This window comes from Schistocerca cancellata, chromosome 5 (genome assembly GCF_023864275.1).
Source record: "Schistocerca cancellata isolate TAMUIC-IGC-003103 chromosome 5, iqSchCanc2.1, whole genome shotgun sequence".
Taxonomy (NCBI): Eukaryota; Metazoa; Arthropoda; class Insecta; order Orthoptera; family Acrididae; genus Schistocerca; species Schistocerca cancellata.
Window position 1 is genome coordinate 430,263,128 of NC_064630.1, and position 18,458 is coordinate 430,281,585.

Genomic DNA, 18,458 nt, shown 5'->3' on the forward strand with positions numbered 1-18,458 from the left:
GAGGGTATTAGATTAGGAAATGAGACACTTAAAGTAGTAAAGGAGTTTTGCTATTTGGGGAGCAAAATAACTGATGATTGTCGAAGTAGAGAGGATATAAAATGTAGACTGGCAATGGCAAGGAAAGCGTTTCTGAAGAAGAGAAATTTGTTAACATCGAGTATAGATTTAAGTGTCAGGAAGTCATTTCTGAAAGTATTTGTATGGAGTGTAGCCATGTATGGAAGTGAAACATGGACGGTAAATAGTTTGGACAAGAAGAGAATAGAAGCTTTTGAAATGTGGTGCTACAGAAGAATGCTGAAGATTAGATGGGTAGATCACATAACTAATGAGGAAGTATTGAATAGAATTGGGGAGAAGAGAAGTTTGTGGCACAACTTGACCAGAAGAAGGGATCAGTTGGTAGGACATGTTCTGAGGCATCAAGGGATCACCAATTTAGTATTGGAAGGCAGCGTGGAGGGTAAAAATAATCGCAGGGGGAGACCAAGAGATGAATACACTAAGCAGATTCAGAAGGATGTAGGTTGCAGTAGGTACTGGGAGATGAAGAAGCTTGCACAGGATAGAGTAGCATGGAGAGCTGCATCAAACCAGTCTCAGGACTGAAGATAACAACAACAACAACACAAAACAGGTTCTGCCTGAAGCCATTTTCTGACTAAGGATTTCGTAGCACTCTCTGCTGGCACTTTGACAACATTAAGCTTCTCAGCAAACAACTGACCACACTATTTCCACGACTTTGTTGTCACGTAACTTTCCACAATGAACACACTCTGCTTCACTGTGAGCCTGTAAGTACCATCGTCCCCTTTGCGCTGCTCCATTCACACTGACACAGCCCACACTACGCTCTGAACCGATGTGGTTCATGTCACAGCAGGACATTTGGAGTGCACGTAACAGGGTGTGGTTATATGCATACATTCACATCCAGTCGTCTTCATTTATCTAGGCCACTTTTATTTGCCCCACGCTGCACATCCTTATGGTGTTACAATTTTAATGTGGAGCAGTGTATGAATAAATACTGCAAAATATAGCGAACAGAAGGTATCCTATGATTGCGATTTTGTTGTTGAAGTGCATCTTGTAGTTTTATCCTTGGTATAACAAACCATAACGGAAATGGTGTCTGGAGTTGTGGACACCAGCGATTTGCAGACACAACCGGCTCACATGCTGAAGGATTTACCTTGTCCCCTCCTTCGCCTTCTGAAACTGCACTCTTATCTACCGTGACAGACAAAGCGAGATATCATTAGCACAACAAAAAAGCAAATTGTTCGCATAATAATCCATATTTTCTACTTTATACACAAGCAGAAAGTGTTGTTTGGCCTCAGAATATGCCTGGCATTGAATATACGTATCCTCTGTGTCTTTGTACTATATACACAAATCAAAACTAGTTTTTCATCACCTCTTTTCCCAGAACTCCTGAAGATAGACGGTGACTGTGGATATTGTATCATAGACACAATCCCTTTGACTGTTCAAAGATGTCACTAAACCCGCGCAAAGATGTAAGTAACCATGCATGAGCGGCGCCTATTAGGCGGAGGGGGTACGACAGCCGATGAGTTCCAGTCTTCCACCACGAAGGAGGTCCCGGCTCGTGTTGTCTGAAGTTCAACGATGCCTAGGCGGTCAATACCGCGGTTCGATCGCATCCGCACTGTTACTTTATGCCAGGAAGGGCTCTCAACAAGGGAAGTGTCCAGGCGTCTCGGAGTGAACCTAAGCGATGTTGTTCGGACATGGAGGCGATACAAGAGACAGGAACTGTCGATGACATGCCTCGCTCAGGCCTCCCAAGGGCTACTACTGCAGTGGATGACCGCTACCTACCGATTATAGCTCGGAGGAACCCTGACAGCAACGTCACCATGTTGAATAATGCGTTTCGTGCGGCCACGGGACGTCGTGTTACGAACCAAACTGTGGGTAATAGGTTGCATGAACCCTATCGAACATGCCTGGGACAGACTGAAAAGGGCTGTTTATGGACGACGTGAGCCAACAACAACTCTGAGGAATCTACGCTGAATCGCTGTTGAGGAGTGGGACAATATGGACCAACAGTGTCTTGACGAACTAGTGGATAGTATGCCACGGCGAATAGAGGCATGCATCAATGCAAGAGGACGTGCTACTGGGTATTAGAGGTACCGGTGTGTACAGCAATCTGGACCACCACCTTTGAAGGTCTCGCTGTATGGTGGTACACCATGCAATGTGTGGTTCTCATGAGCATGATGCTTATTTCATCTCTGTTCCAATCTTCTGCACAGATTCGGAACTCTCGGAACCGAGGTGAGGCAAAACTTTTTTTCGTGTGTGTATTTCAAACAAAACAAAACCTAGTTCGTCAGAATGAATTTTTTAAATTTCATTTTGGTTTCATTTTAAATATTGAACACGGTTTTAGTATGTAGGATTAAAACATGACGGTATCCCACACTGCGGTTGCGGAAAACTGCTTCCTCTTCGAACATTACTAGTATTCGTACAATAATTGGTATCTGAAAAGAGCAAGCTAGACTAAAAATTATCACAAATCGTTAAGAAATTTGGACATTCTCCTGTAGCAAAGTTCAGTTATATGCTGATAAAAATTCGTATCTGTGTACACAGGTTGTAACAGGTATAAGTACAGATATTTCTACCGGTGACTGAGAACAGTGGACTGTACTACTTTTGTAAAATGAATAACGACCGCCTTCAGTCACAATAGTGAGTGTATTTCAATGCACGATCCATTTCGGGCCCTGGGGGCTCATCCTCAGGTACTTTGACAGTCTACATTTTTTTAAGATTTAGGCTAATTCTGGTCTGTTCCAGTATTGGAAACACTGTTTTGAATCACAATTTAAATAAGTGATGTTTATGTACATATATACATTTTCCATTCTACAACACAGTCGTAGCCACAAATCTTGTTTTGACTTGTGGCTGCAGTGTTTTGACTTGTAGTTACAAACGTGCTGTGGAATGGGAAGTACGTACATGTTGATTCATATTGTGCTTCAAAACAAGGTATCCCATGCTGGAGACAGATCAGACTTAACTTAAATCTGAAAAAACAATTGATGTAGGCTGTCAGAGCATCTGAAGATGAGCTCGGAGGGCTTGAAATGCATAGTGCATTGAAATAAAATCACTTTTGTAACGGAAGGCGGTTGTTCTTTATTTTGCGGAAATACGTTTATATTTTAATCATTCTACAGGGTGGTTCTTATTAACGTTTAAAAACACCCGAAGCGAAGTAGATGACGCCGAGACAAATAATTTAACATAAGACACATGGGGCAGCAAATGTCGGGAAACACCCCAAAAGTTGAATATGTGACGTCACTAGACGATGTGCCTCACTGCACGTGCAGCGGCTGGGCTCGCCGATCCTACCCCCCCGCCGCTTGATGGCAGTGCTACGCGTCACTCCATTAGGTTACTCTGTTTTCATTCTTGTATTATCAAATGTGACACGATAGTGCTTGCGTTAGTGGTAACAGGACACTACGATGAAACATTTTACATTTACGAAAACAGAGTAGCCTATCGGAGCGACGTGTAGCACAGTCCCTTACCAGCGACAGTACTGTCAACAAGCCCAACCGCTACACCTGCGAGGTACGTCGTCTGGTGACGTCACATGTTCAATATTTTTGTCATCCACGTTTCGGACATTTCCCGACATTTGCGACCCCATGTGTCTCATATTCAATTACTTGTCTCAGTGTCGTCTACGTTGCTTCGGGTGTTTTTAAAAGTTAAGAACCTTCAACATCACAGCGCGTCAGCGATCGTTGGTTAATATATTAAAAAACTAAAAACCCGCCTCGATTGCGAAAAAAGCACCTAGTGTTAACCCAGGTTTTGGCATAGATAACTACACCTTCTTCAGAACAACAATAAAACCCACAAGTGCCTAAGAAGACCTTTGACATTGACAAGTATAGTTTTTGGTGTATTATAGTTTTTGGTGTATTCTAGTGTTCATCCACCTCGTTACACAGGTAGACACAATACAAATGACTTTTCTGTTGAGAAATTTCAGTTACTTCTAACCATTTTTCAAATGTAATTTCCTCTCTAATTACTATGTTTTCTTTCTCAGTTCTCTCGCGTGGCATCCGGAGACATCCAATATCAGTGAGCAAAGTAAAGTGGAGTATGTCGTTCTTTTTTCTCAGGTATTCATATAACCTATGTTCGTTATTGTTATTTGACAGCAGTAGTTAATAAAATAACAACAAAAGCTTAAAGGCTCTTTGAAATCTTGGTTTCTTGAAATCGTGTTTCCAAATGAAAATACTGGCATGACTTTTGATGGTGTGATGGTGGTTTCACTATATTGAAGAACTGATAATATATAATAATTAATAAATATTGAACATGTGAAGCCCCTTATATACTGACTGTGCCTGGAAAGATAAGAACATGAATGCTTTAAAATGGAGATTTGCGGACACCTCCAGCCTGAGGAAGGCCTTTCGGCACCCCAAGCAATCGGTACCCAAATTCCCTGACAAAACTGGTGGCCGCAAATTTCCGGAAAACCCTGTTGTGCGCATATCTCTGTGTCCAAATTTCTCCGGCACTCTAGGGAGTCTCCGTGTACCTAATGGTGATACAGACGCGCGAGACTGGTGTGACACGTTGCGCATTTACCTGCGGGGCTGGGTAGACGACGAATTCGAGCTTGGTCTTCTTGCGGAAGGAGTCGGCGAGCCGCTGCATGAGCAGCGACGTGAAGCCAGAGCCGGTGCCGCCGCCCAGCGAATGCGACACGATGTAACCCTGCAGGCCGTCGCAGCGCTCCGAGAGTTTGCGCACGCGGTCCATCACGGCGTCGATCAACTCGGCGCCCACTGTGTAGTGGCCGCGGGCGTAGTTGTTGGCTGCGTCCTCCTTGCCGGATATCAGCTGCTCTGGGTGGTACAGCTCCCTGTACTGTCCACTGCGCACCTGGTCTGTAGATCAGTCATCTCTCACCACGTTTTTCTCTCAAGTGCGCGTGTCCACTCTCTCTCTCTCTCTCTCTCTCTCTCCCTCTCTCTCTCTCTCACACACACACACACAGACACACAAACGTACAAGTTTTCACGTAGTGTACTGTTTCCTGTTCCTTTACATGCATATTCTTTATTTCCTGCAAGGAAAGAAGCAGACAGAGCGTGTTTACCACGAAGTCATCATGCAGGGCCGCGCAGGATTAGCCGAGCAGTCTCAAGCGCTGCAGTCATGCACTGTGCGGCTGGTCCCGGCGGAGGTTCGAGTTCTCCCTCGGGCATGGGTGTGTGTGTTTGTCCTTAGGAGTGTGTGTGTGTGTGGTTTGAGGTTTTCGGGCGCTAAACAGCATGGTCATCAGCGCCCAAACGCATAGAAACAGGAACACATGCGGTGAAGGGACGAAGACGGACACCGAACAAGAAGAACGGCTAAAAGACACAGACCTGGCGCAGTTCCAAATCCTCACATACAGAGGCAGAACAAGAGGAGAAGAAACGCATTAAAAAAGGAAAGGAAACACAAGGAAAAGAGAACAGAAATCGAAGTGAAACAAGCAGGTAATCGTGACTGGCGGACCTCTTACCTAAATCCTGGGTGAGCCAGTCACCCAGCAGCACATTAAAATCCTCTCCCTAAAATCCGAGGCAACAAATTGGACAGGACACAAAACCGTAAGACCTTGACCACAGTCGTTGCGTCGTCTTGCAAAATAGAGGGCAAATCCGGTGGCAAGGAAACCACCGCCCTCTGGTCAGAGAATAAAAGACAGTCAAGTAAAATGTCGCGGACAGTAATCTGGACGCCACAGGCACTGCAGATTGGGGGGTCCTCCCGCCGGAGTAAAAAACCATGCGGTAAGGGGCTGTACCTGATGCGGAGGCGAGTGAGGATAACCTCATCCCGCCTGCATGACTGGTAGGACGTACGCCATGGCCGCGTGGTGGCCTTGACCAGACGCAGCTTATTTTCACCGACTGCCAGCCACTCCTCTTCCCATTGACGCCAAACACGAAAACGCAAAAGGGAGGTAACAGCTTGGAGGGGGATGGCACATTCAACAACGTGAGGGAGGTAACATGCATCTTTGGCAGCCACATCCGCCAGTTCGTTTCCCCTAATACCCACGTGCCCCGGCACCCAGCAGAAAGAAACCTCCTTCCCCTGCCGTTGCAGGTGCAGTAGGGCATCTTGGATGTTCCGGACGACCGTATCCGCTGGGTACAAGTGTTGCATGGTCTGAAGGGCACTCAGGGAGTCAGAACAGATGAGAAACTTAAGACTGGGAACACATCTCATCTGCTCAAATGCCCGCAAGATCGCAAAAAATTCGGCATCAAAGATGGTAAACGCCGCAGGAAGCCATAACTTGACGACTCGATCAGGGAAAACAACAGCACAACCAACAGAGTCCTCCTGTTTAGAGCCATCCGTAAATACTGGTACATGGTCGGGATGCTGGTTTAAAATATTGTAAAATAAGGAGGTAAAACTGATTACCTCAGCAGTTAAGTCCCATAGGATTTCACACACATTTGAACGTTTTTGAACATCATGCAGGTTTTGTTTACTTTACTCGTCCATAAGGTGGCTCTGTTGTGTCATATTTAGACTGTCCCAAGAAGAACGTGCTACGAATCGACGACAGACCCATTTATTACTCAGTGCTATTCAGAGACATACAGTACAGTACGATGGAGCAGTACTGGTAGAGTATTTCCTGGTCGCTGCATTTGAAGGGGAGGTCCTATTCCATGGCCTGCGAGGTCACCTGACATGAACTCCCTTCATTATATCCTAGGCGAACATCTAAAGTCACTTGTGTATGAGAATCCAGCGGATACGGAGATGGAATTATTTGGCAGAATTGTAGCTGCCTGTGATGGTGATTCGCAGCACACCAAGGTACGCCAGAAACTTGTTCGCCGATGTCATGCTTGCAGTGAGATTGATGGCCCTCAGTTACAGCATATTTTGAAAGATACAGTGCAAATGGTACGTTCATTGTGTCAATCATGGTATTTAAGTTAACTAATGTAAATAAAAAAGTACACAGTAATCTGATTTTATTCCTATTATCTCCTTAAGCTGTCTTCTCCGACCACAGGTTCCCTATCTCAAATTTTTCAGTGAAGCATCCTCTATGTCCTGTTAAATTTTTACAAGCTCTTACGGAAACACCCAGTACGGGAACACGGAGTATATATATATATATATATATATATATATATATATATATATATATATATATATATATATATATATATATATATATATACTTTTTTCGCTTTGTGAAAGATGGCGCTGTAATAGTCAAAAAACCATATGGCTCACAATTTTAGACGAACAGTTGGTAACAGGTAGGTCTTTTAAATTAAAATGCAGTATGAAGGTACATCTGAACATTTTATTTCGGTTGTTCCAATGTGATACATGTACCTTTGTGAACTTATCATTTCTGAGAACGCATGCTGTTAGAGCGTGATTATCTGTAAATACCACATTAATGCAATAAATGCTCAAAATGTTGTCCGTCAACCTCAATGCATTTGGCAATACGTGTAACGACATTCCTCTCAACAGCGAGTAGTTCGCCTTCCGTAATGTTCGCACATGCATTGACTATGCGCTGACGCATGTTGTCAGGCGTTGTCGGTGGATCACGATAGCAAATATCCTTCAACTTTCCCCACAGAAAGAAATCCGGTGACGTCAGATCCGGTGAACGTGCGGGCCATGGTATGTATGGTGCTTCGACGATCAATCCACCTGTCATGAAATATGCTATTCAATACCGCTTCAACCGCACGCGAGCTATGTGCCGGACATCCATCATGTTGGAAGTACATCGGCATTCTGTCATGCAGTGAAACATCTTGTAGTAACATCGGTAGAACATAACGTAGGAAGTCAGCATACATTGCACCATTTAGATTGCGATCGATAAAATGGGGGCGAATTATCCTTCCTCCCATAATGCCGCACCATACATTAACCCGCCAATGTCGCTGATGTTCCACTTGTCACAGACATCGTGGATTTTCCGTTGCGCAATAGTGCATATTATGCCGGTTTACGTTACCGCTGTTGGTGAATGACGCTTCGTCGCTAAATAGAACGCGTACAAAAAATCTGTCATCGTCCCGTAATTTCTCTTGTGCCCAGTGGCAGAACTGTACACGACGTTCAAAGTCTTCGCCATGCAATTCCTGGTGCATAGAAATATGGTACGGGTGCAATCGATGTTGATGTAGCATTGTCAACACCGACGTTTTTGAGAATCCCAATTCTCGCGCAGTTTGTCTGCTTCTGATGTGCGGATTAGTCGCGACAGCAGCTAAAACACCTACTTGGGAATCATCATTTCTTGCAGGTCGTGGTTGACATTTCACATGTGCCTGAACACTTCCTCTTTCCTTAAATAACGTAACTATCCGGCGAACGCTCCGGACACTTGGATGATGACCAGGATACCGAGCAGCATACATAGCACACGCCCATTGGGCAGTTTGATCACAACAGCCATACATCAACACGATATCGACCTTTTTCGCAATTGGTAAACGGTCCATTTTAACACGGGTAATGTATCACGAAGCAAATACCGTCCGAACTGACGGAATGTTACGTGATACCACTTACTTATACGTTTGTGACTATTACAGCGCCATCTGTCACAAAGCAAAAAAAGTGGTCCAACTAAAACATTCATATTTCTTTACGTACTACACGAATATGTAAATAAAAATGGGGGTTCCTATTTAAAAAAACGCAGTTGATATCCATTTGACCTATGGCAGCGCCATCTAGCGGTCCAACCATAGCGCCATCTGGTTTCCCCCTTTAAGCTAGACGAGTTTCGTTCTTTGTGGTATATATATACTGGGTGAGCCAAGTAAGACGTAACACCTCTTTTATTTCGTGAACGGTTACACATACCGAAACGCCGTTTTCGGCAAATGTTAGAGCATCGAGGGGCATCGAAGTGCACATGTTTTTTTGTTTGGTTAATGTTTTAAGGGCTGGTATCAACGGAGACATTCAAGCAAGTACGTTTCTTTATGTGGAACCGTGTACCGTCCAATGCGACAGATACATCGTTCAGTAACACTCCGATTTAAAAATTCCCGCACTGTCAGATGCCAGTGTGGCGGTGCCCCATCTAGTCGGTAAATGGAGTCGTTCGACTCAGTTTCCATCTGTGCGAGAAGAAAATTCTCAAGCACATCGAGATATGCACATATCTCGATATGCTTGAGAATTTTCTTCTGTTAACAGTCGGCTGTGTCAGACACTCAGGGATGGCGCGGCGATTTGCCTTTACACAGACAACCTGTTTTCGCAATTTGGCCGTACCTTTTAGTAACACCCTGTATATATATATACAGGGCTATTACAAATGATTGAAGCGATTTCATAAATTCACTGTAGCTCCATTCATTGACATATGGTCACGACACACTACAGATACGTAGAAAAACTCATAAAGTTTTGTTCGGTTGAAGCCGCACTTCAGGTTTCTGCCGTCAGAGCGCTCGAGAGCGCAGTGAGACAAAATGGCGACAGGAGCCGAGAAAGCGTATGTCGTGCTTGAAATGCACTCACATCAGTCAGTCATAACAGTGCAACGACACTTCAGGACGAAGTTCAACAAAGATACACCAACTGCTAACTCCATTCAGCGATGGTATGCGCAGTTTAAAGCTTCTGGATGCCTCTGTAAGGGGAAATCAACGGGTCGGCCTGCAGTGAGCGAAGAAACGGTTGCACGCGTGCGGGTAAGTTTCACGCGTAGCCCGCGGAAGTTGACGAATAAAGCAAGCAGGGAGCTAAACGTACCACAGCCGACGGTCTGGAAAATCTTACAGAAAAGGCTAAAGCAGAAGCCTTACCGTTTACAATTGCTACAAGCCCTGACACCCGATGACAAAGTCAAACGCTTCGAATTTTCAGCACGGTCTGCCGAATCACTAAAGGGGCACATATCGAACATTTGTGAATGCCTAAAAAAACTTTTTGAGTTTTTGTATGTGTATGCAAAGCATTGTGATAATATCTCAAATAATAAAGTTATCGTAGAGCTGTGAAATCGCTTCAATCATTTGTAATAACCCTGTATATATATATATATATAGGGTGAGTCACCTAACGTTACCGCTGGATATATTTCGTAAACCACATCAAATACTGACGAACCGATTCTACAGACCAAATGTCAGGAGAGGGGCTAGTGTAATTGGTTAATACAAACCATACAAAAATGCACGGAAGTATGTTTTTTAACACAAACCTACGTTTTTTTAAATGGAACCCTGTTAGTTTTGTTAGCACATCTGAACATATAAACAAATACGTAATCAGTGCTGTTTGTTGCATTGTAAAATGTTAATTACATCCGGAGATATTGTAACCTAAAGTTGACGCTTGAGTACCACTCCTCCGCTGTTCGATCGTGTGTATCGGAGAGCACCGAATTACGTAGGGATCCAAAGGGAACGGTGATGGACCTTAGGTACAGAAGAGACTGGAACAGCACATTACGTCCACATGCTAACACCTTTTTATTGGTCTTTTTCAATGACTGCGATTTGTAGCATTTAGTTGTAAGTACAGGGATAAAATACACTCCTGGAAATGGAAAAAAGAACACATTGACACCGGTGTGTCAGACCCACCATACTTGCTCCGGACACTGCGAGAGGGCTGTACAAGCAATGATCACACGCACGGCACAGCGCTAGCTGCGCAGCATTTGTGCATCGCCGCCGTCAGTGTCAGCCAGTTTGCCGTGGCATACGGAGCTCCATCGCAGTCTTTAACACTGGTAGCATGCCGCGACAGCGTGGACGTGAACCGTATGTGCAGTTGACGGACTTTGAGTGAGGGCATATAGTGGGCATGCGGGAGGCCGGGTGGACGTACCGCCGAATTGCTCAACACGTGGGGCGTGAGGTCTCCACAGTACATCGATGTTGTCGCCAGTGGTCGGCGGAAGATGCACGTGCCCGTCGACCTGGGATCGGACCGCAGCGACGCACGGATGCACGCCAAGACCGTAGGATCCTACGCAGTGCCGTAGGGGACCGCACCGCCACTTCCCAGCAAATTAGGGACACTGTTGCTCCTGGGGTATCGGCGAGGACCATTCGCAACCGTCTCCATGAAGCTGGGCTATGGTCCCGCACACCGTTAGGCCGTCTTCCGCTCACGCCCCAACATCGTGCAGCCCGCCTCCAGTGGTGTCGCGACAGGCGTGAATGGAGGGACGAATGGAGACGTGTCGTCTTCAGCGATGAGAGTCGCTTCTGCCTTGGTGCCACTGATGGTCGTATGCGTGTTTGGCGCCGTGCAGGTGAGCGCCACAATCAGGACTGCATATGACCGAGGCACACAGGGCCAACACCCGGCATCATGGTGTGGGGAGCGATCTCCTACACTGGCCGTACACCACTGGTGATCATCGAGGGGACACTGAATAGTGCACGGTACATCCAAACCGTCATCGAACCCATCGTTCTACCATTCCTAGACCGGCAAGGGAACTTGCTGTTCCAACAGGACAATGCACGTCCGCATGTATCCCGTGCCACCCAACGTGCTCTAGAAGGTGTAAGTCAACTACCCTGGCCAGCAAGATCTCCGGATCTGTCCCCATTGAGCATGTTTGGGACTGGATGAAGCATCGTCTCACGCGGTCTGCACGTCCAGCACGAACGCTGGTCCAACTGAGGCGCCAGGTGGAAATGGCATGGCAAGCCGTTCCACAGGACTACATCCAGCATCTCTACGATCGTCTCCATGGGAGAATAGCAGCCTGCATTGCTGCGAAAGGTGGATATACACTGTACTAGTGCCGACATTGTGCATGCTCTGTTGCCTGTGTCTATGTGCCTGTGGTTCTGTCAGTGTGATCATGTGATGTATCTGACCCCAGGAATGTGTCAATAAAGTTTCCCCTTCCTGGGACAATGAATTCACGGTGTTCTTATTTCAATTTCCAGGAGTGTATATATGTGACCGATTTCTTAGGGTGATGATTCTACCTGTGCATGCTTGGTGTGCAGCGCCAGTGACCTGTGTGGGGATGATTCACGTTTCCCGTTAATGGTAGGAGCTGTCCGAATGGAGAGGCCTGTTGGAGTTTATGAATGTAGATGACATAACTGTGTTGCCATCTTTCATAGCTTTCATGATGGTGTGGAAATTTGAGAAGATTGAATATGGAGATGCGTTTGCACTGGACTGATATTCCCTCCCATGGAAATTGTTCAGTTGACTGCTTCTGCACATATCGCGCCTTTATTTAGTTGAAAGAAGATCGATTGTGGTGGGGTGAGCATCTAGCATGTGTAAGACATGTTTCCCAGTTCTCTAGACATGAGAAACACCTTGGTTGACTTTGCAAATTATAGGGATGATTGGAATCTGCTACATCACCGACATCGGTATATGCGAATGGAAATATCAGTTTTTTCTATTTTTCGAGTTTCCGCGTAAATGTCTTCGCAGACATGACAAGTTTCTAGTTAGTCAGTGATTTACAGCATGCCCCACCTAGCTAAAGTTTCGGGTTTGTAGAAAATAATTTCCAGTCCACATCTTTGGAATAATGTTACGTGAGTGATCGGTAGGATACTGCTGTGTACTTGATATCGAGACGTACCGCGAAAATGGTATAATATTATGGCAAACCATGCGAAAATACATGTGTTCTTGTAATCCCAGAGCCTGGAGATGGGTGTACAAAAAGCAAGCAACCAAGCATGGACCAGAAACAGTAACGCGTTTGTGCCGGGGGGGGGGGGGGGGCGGGGGGGGGGAGGGGAGGGAGAGGGGAACGAGCCTGAATTTGTAGAACTGTTCTGAGAGTGACTTTGGTCTGTTGAGGGCGCTCTGGTCACCCGTCGGGGGTGGATGACCACCAACCTTGCAGGGAAATATCTAGTGTTGTGAGGAGTATATACAGTGCTGTCTGTCTTCATGGTATATGTACGAATGATGTAAAAGGGCTGATTTTGTATGGTGCAAGATAGGAATCTAATATTCAAGCTCCTGTCCTCAGTGGAAGAGCAGTGTAATTGACTAAGAGTCTTTCTGTATTTGGCGATTTGTAGGCCACTTTGCAGGGTTTAATTGTCAGTGCAATATGGTGATCTGTACAAAATGCTCTATTCATGCACGAGACATCCTTTGTGCTGGGACGTAGGAGCGTCTACAAACTGATTCGAACAAGATGGAGGCAAGGTAGGTATGGAAAGTTCTGAGAAAGCAAGTGTTCAGAGACAAGTTGAAGCAGACCATCGATCTCTGGCGGGGATGCCATCACTCATCCACTACTGTGGCATTAGGACATCTCCAGACCTGTAGCTGTAGGATACCGAAAATTCCAGCCATTTGTTTCTCTTGTGTAAGACTGTGCTTCGAATTCTGTTTGTGTAATTGTTCTAATTTTGCCCCCTGCCACGTATTTCGAGAGAAATTTCTCAGGTGTCAAGTATGAAAAGGATTCCACTGAGTCATGCTTGCCGGACCAAAACTGGGCATCTGTGTGTGGCTTGGCAGCTGCCAATGCATCCCGACTTCTGGGAGCATATGCAGTAGCCTCCTGTGCAATCCAGTGGTTAGGGGGCGGCGGCGGGTGCCTGCACACATTGTTTGCATGTCTGTTGCATTATTTTGCGAGCAGTTCTGTAGGCTGTGCTAGCTGTTATTTGGACATTTTACGAGTCGATTTTGTGTCTGCACATCAGTGCACTGCATTATTTAGAAGCAGTTTACATGTCTGTGTGCTGTGTACTGAAATTATTTCGGTAATTTAGGAATTGTTTGCATGTCTGCAGAGTGTTATTTCAGTAATTTACGAGTAGTTTACAGGTCTGTAGGATGTGTGTCATGACCCCAAGCATGTCAGAGCGTGTGTTTTGTATTGTTGTGATAATATACTATCTAAAATCTATCCCTAAATAAATTGTTCCAAAATAAATAAAGTACACCCCTTCCTCTCTCCATCAGCCCAGCGCACACTGAGTCATTTTCCCCTCCAGACAGCCATCTTGGGTTGCCTCACGAAATGGACGACAGTGCCCTCTGTTGGTGGTACTGTGTACTAGGTCAGTTGGACTCCAGAACCCATGGGGACCACACTGTTTCCCTCCATTTTCCCCAGCCATCTCGGATTACATCACAGAAAGGATGACAGCGCCCTGTGGTGGCAGTACTGTGTACTAGGTTAATTGGACTTTGTACCCCATGGCAACCACACTGTTTCCCTACATTTCCCCCTGCCATCTTCGATTATGACACGGAAAAGAGGACAGTATCCTCTGGTAGCAGTACTGTGTACTTGGTCAGTTGGACCCACCTACCCCATGACGACCACACTGTTTCCCACCATTTCATCCCACCCCAGACCGCCATCTTGGATTATGTCAAGGAACAGATGATAGCACCCTCTGGTGGTGGTACTGTGTACTAGGTCAGTTGGACTCCGGACCTCATGGTGAATACACTGGATGGCTGTACTGGATCAAATTGGTTAAATATACACTGCACGCAAAATAAAGACTTACATCCAGCACAGGCTGAGTCCTTTTCCAGCCAATCCATAGGAAGAGGTAGTGGTCGAATGACTTAGGATAGTGGAGGTAGCCCAAGTGACTTATCTTCGCGCCATTTTCTTTGGTTAGTAGAGGTGTGTTGCATTGTTCTGATGGAATTTGAACTTTCCGCCATTTTCTGTGGGAGGGGAGGGGGCGGGGGGGGGGGTGGTCAGTAAGTGGAGGTAGCCCAATTGTCTTATCTTCCCGCCAAAATTCAAACTTCCCGCGGAAACCTGCCATCTTGGATGACGTCATCAGATGACGTCGAGGCCGCCATCTTTCATGACTCCATCGCCGCCATCTTGGATAACGGTGCTTGGGTTGACGATCGCTTTTGTCCCATTAGTAACATTATTAATGTCTGATCAGGGATCTAACAGAGGGGTGGTTGTATACAGTCATGTGACATTATTAATGTCTCATCAGGGATCTAACAGAGGGGTGGTTGTATACAGTCATGTGACTGAACATTCTTTCCAGTGCACTTGATAACAGTGTAAACAGCAGTAAGCATAGTGTGTGTTGCATCGAGGAACGTCAATTACATCTTGATTACAAGCAATGTGGGGTTCCCTCTTGCATCTTGGGATGTACAATAGCGGCACCTTTTGTTTATTTGTAGCGCTAACTTCACTTTGCAATTTATTAAGATGTATTTGACGTATTGCGATGCAACCAACACCTTTCTTTTTGTGATGTTTCATGTTAATGGTTTCGTACGAAATAATGTGGGATGTCTTTTACAAAACTTACATTATCGTTGAAAATAATATTTGCTTTTATTTTAGAATGTCTCATAGTAATTGTTTTCATGTTGAAAAAGAAGGTTTAAGTTCTATGGCACATCAGCGGCTACTACCAAAAAGGCTCACCACCAGAATTCTGACATACATACAAGGTGTCAAGTCAACAGTACCATAGCACAAATCGATCCAATAGAAATTCATGATAGAAGCATATACTGAGACAAGATATACAAGTGGAATGTTAGGTCAGAGAATGAAGTCCCAAAGGAACCAGGAACAATGTGGACTGAGGATAGAAAGAGACTTCATGGAGAAAAAAAAGAGAGAATCATAGAAGATCAGAAATAATGCTGAAATGAGACAGAATGCTTTGTATGATCCTACAGGGTCTCGATGCAGATAATAATAATGATAATAATGATAATAATAATAACAACAATAATATATACAGGATGCTCTAAAAGTCCCCTTACAAACTTATAGGACTTGTAGAAGGGAATGAGTAGATAATATTTTGAATTGGAGCCCATTTCCATGCTACAACCATTACTACATGTGACCCAGTGCATCACTTGTTTTACAGCTCCACTAATTAATAAGCAAAGAAACAAAAAGGAAACTTAATTAGTTTTAATAAACACTATAGTTAACAGTCAAACCAATTCGGGTGCGTCGCCTCTCCTTGGACCACCACAATCACCCTTGCTGATGGTGGAGGTACCCAATTCTCGAAGCCATTGCATAATTGTGGCGTAAATGATGTGCAATGGAGTCAGACGCTGTGGGTAACGGTATTGATATAAGCGACGAGCAGCACTTCTATTACTGTGAACGTCGCCATACAGGAATATCCTGTTGGTGAATCCTGCAAACTTGTACTCAACCACATTGCTCTAACACTCACAAACATGTGAAAGAGGCTCGAACAAGGTCAGAGAGGTAGGATAGACGTTAGATGACATCATCTGCTCCGACCTAAGCACCCCCATGACGACCAGTCTATTCCAAACCTACCCAGCAAACATGTTTTCAAACGGCTCTAACACGGAAGCGGTACGTTTCCGTAAATGAGATCCAGTTCAGAATACGAGGGACATTTGAAAAGTCCGTGCAAAGTCCGAGAGATGGCAGCACCGGCGCATATCGAGGTCGTGTTTAGTTAGTAGCATCTTTGCAAAGAACGCACACCAAGTTTCAGCCATATTGGTCTATTTCTTTGTGTTTGGCATTCGTGTACGTCAAAGAAGTCGAGTGATTGTGGAAAAATGGACGAAGAAGAATTTCGTGTGGTGATCAAACATTACTTTATCAAAGGCAAAACGGATCAGGAGACTAAAGAGAAGCTTGATAAACATTACGGTGACTCTGCACCTTCGATTAGAACAATTTATAAGTGGTTTCAAAATTTTCGGAGTGGCCATATGGGCACAAGTGATGCTGAACGTTCTGGACCCCCTGTGGAGGTTACGACTCCAGAAATCGTTGATAAAATCAATGATATGGTGATGGATGACGGAAGATTTAAGGTGCGTGAGATTGCTAGTGCTGTGGACATCTCGAGGGATGAGTACATAATATTTTGCATAAACATTTGGACATGAGAGATCTATCTGCAAGATGGATTCCGTGATTGCTCACGCTTGACCAAAAACGGAATCGTGTGATGTGTAGCAAGGATGGTTTGCAGCTATTCATGAAGAATCCGCAGGACTTTAAGTATCGTTTCGCCACTGTGGATGAAACATGGATACATTACTATACTCCTGAGACCAAATAACAATCTAAACAATGTGCTACCAAGAGAGAGTCTGCACCAAAAAAGGCGAAGACCAGTCCTACAGCCGGAAAGGTTATGGCGACTGTCTTTTGGGATTCGCAAGGGATAATCGTCATCGAATACCTGGAAAAGGGTAAAACTATTACAGGTGCATATTACTCATCATTGCTGGACCGTTTGAAAACCGAGCTGCAAGAAAATCGCCGGCAATTGGACCGCAAAAAGTCCTTTTCCATCACGACAATGCACCAGCACACACCTCAGCAGTTGTGGTTGCAAAATTAATGGAAATACGATACCAACTTCTCCAGACTTGGCTCCCTCAGACTACTATTTGTTCCCCAATTTCAAGAAATGGCTGGCGGGGCAAAGATTTTATTCAAATGAGGAGGTGATTACAGCAACTAATAGCTATTTTGCAGACTTGGACAATTCCTGTTATTCGGAAGGAATCAACAAATTAGAACAGCGCTGGACGAAGTGTATAAGTCTAAAAGGTGACTATGTCGAAAAATAAAAAAGGTTTACCCCAAACACATAAGTAGTTTTTATTTTTGCACGTACTTTTCAAACGCCCCTCGTATTGCCTACTCACTTCCCTCTATAAGTCCTGGAAGTTTGTAAGTGGAATTTTAGAACACTCTGTATGTGGCCATACTATGCACACAATGGTATTTATTTACTGTTTTATTACTTTATTTAGACACCATAATACCTAGACTACCAAAACGATCATGTTCGACAATGTTCTTGGGTGTATTACGTGTTCCATGTCCAGCATGGTCGAACATGATCGTTTTGGTGGTCCTGTTGTTATGGTGTGGAGAGGCATAATGTTTTGTGGGCGTACTGGCCTCCAATCTTTGAACACAGCACACTCGAATGATACTGTACTCCTTCATGTGCATCTCTTCAAGGGTGAATTCGGCACTAACTTTATATATTTGAATGACAATGCGCTACTACATCGAACTTCGCACGTGGAGGAGTCTTTGGAACGAGACGATATTCGGCGAATAGATTGGCCTGCCCCTTCCCCAGGCTCAAATTACTTCGAGCACATATGGGAAACATTGGGGAGACGTACTGCAGGACGTCCACATGCACCAACGACCATCCAGCAGTCGTCAACTTCGCTGGTGGAAGAATGGAACGCTCTATCTCAAGAACTTCTGACCAATCATGTCCAGCATGGGAGCATGTTGCAGAGCATGCACTGCAGTCTGTGGTGATCACACACACTATTAAGAACCATGTGCTGCCTTTTGTAATATCCAGGGGACCATCATGAATCGCAGTGACTTTAGTGTAATTATT

General features: G+C 44.9%; 1 protein-coding gene across 1 annotated transcript in view; it reads right to left on the reverse strand.

Moving 5' to 3' along the window:
- Positions 1-4,611: 4,611 nt before the first annotated feature.
- The window catches only part of LOC126188586 (uncharacterized), a 91,742-nt gene continuing 77,895 nt past the window's right edge, over positions 4,612-18,458 (reverse strand). Inside the window, exon 3 of the mRNA XM_049930187.1 lies at positions 4,612-4,982. Within this exon, the coding sequence (XP_049786144.1) occupies positions 4,612-4,982 (371 nt within the window). The remainder of the gene's footprint in view (positions 4,983-18,458) is intronic.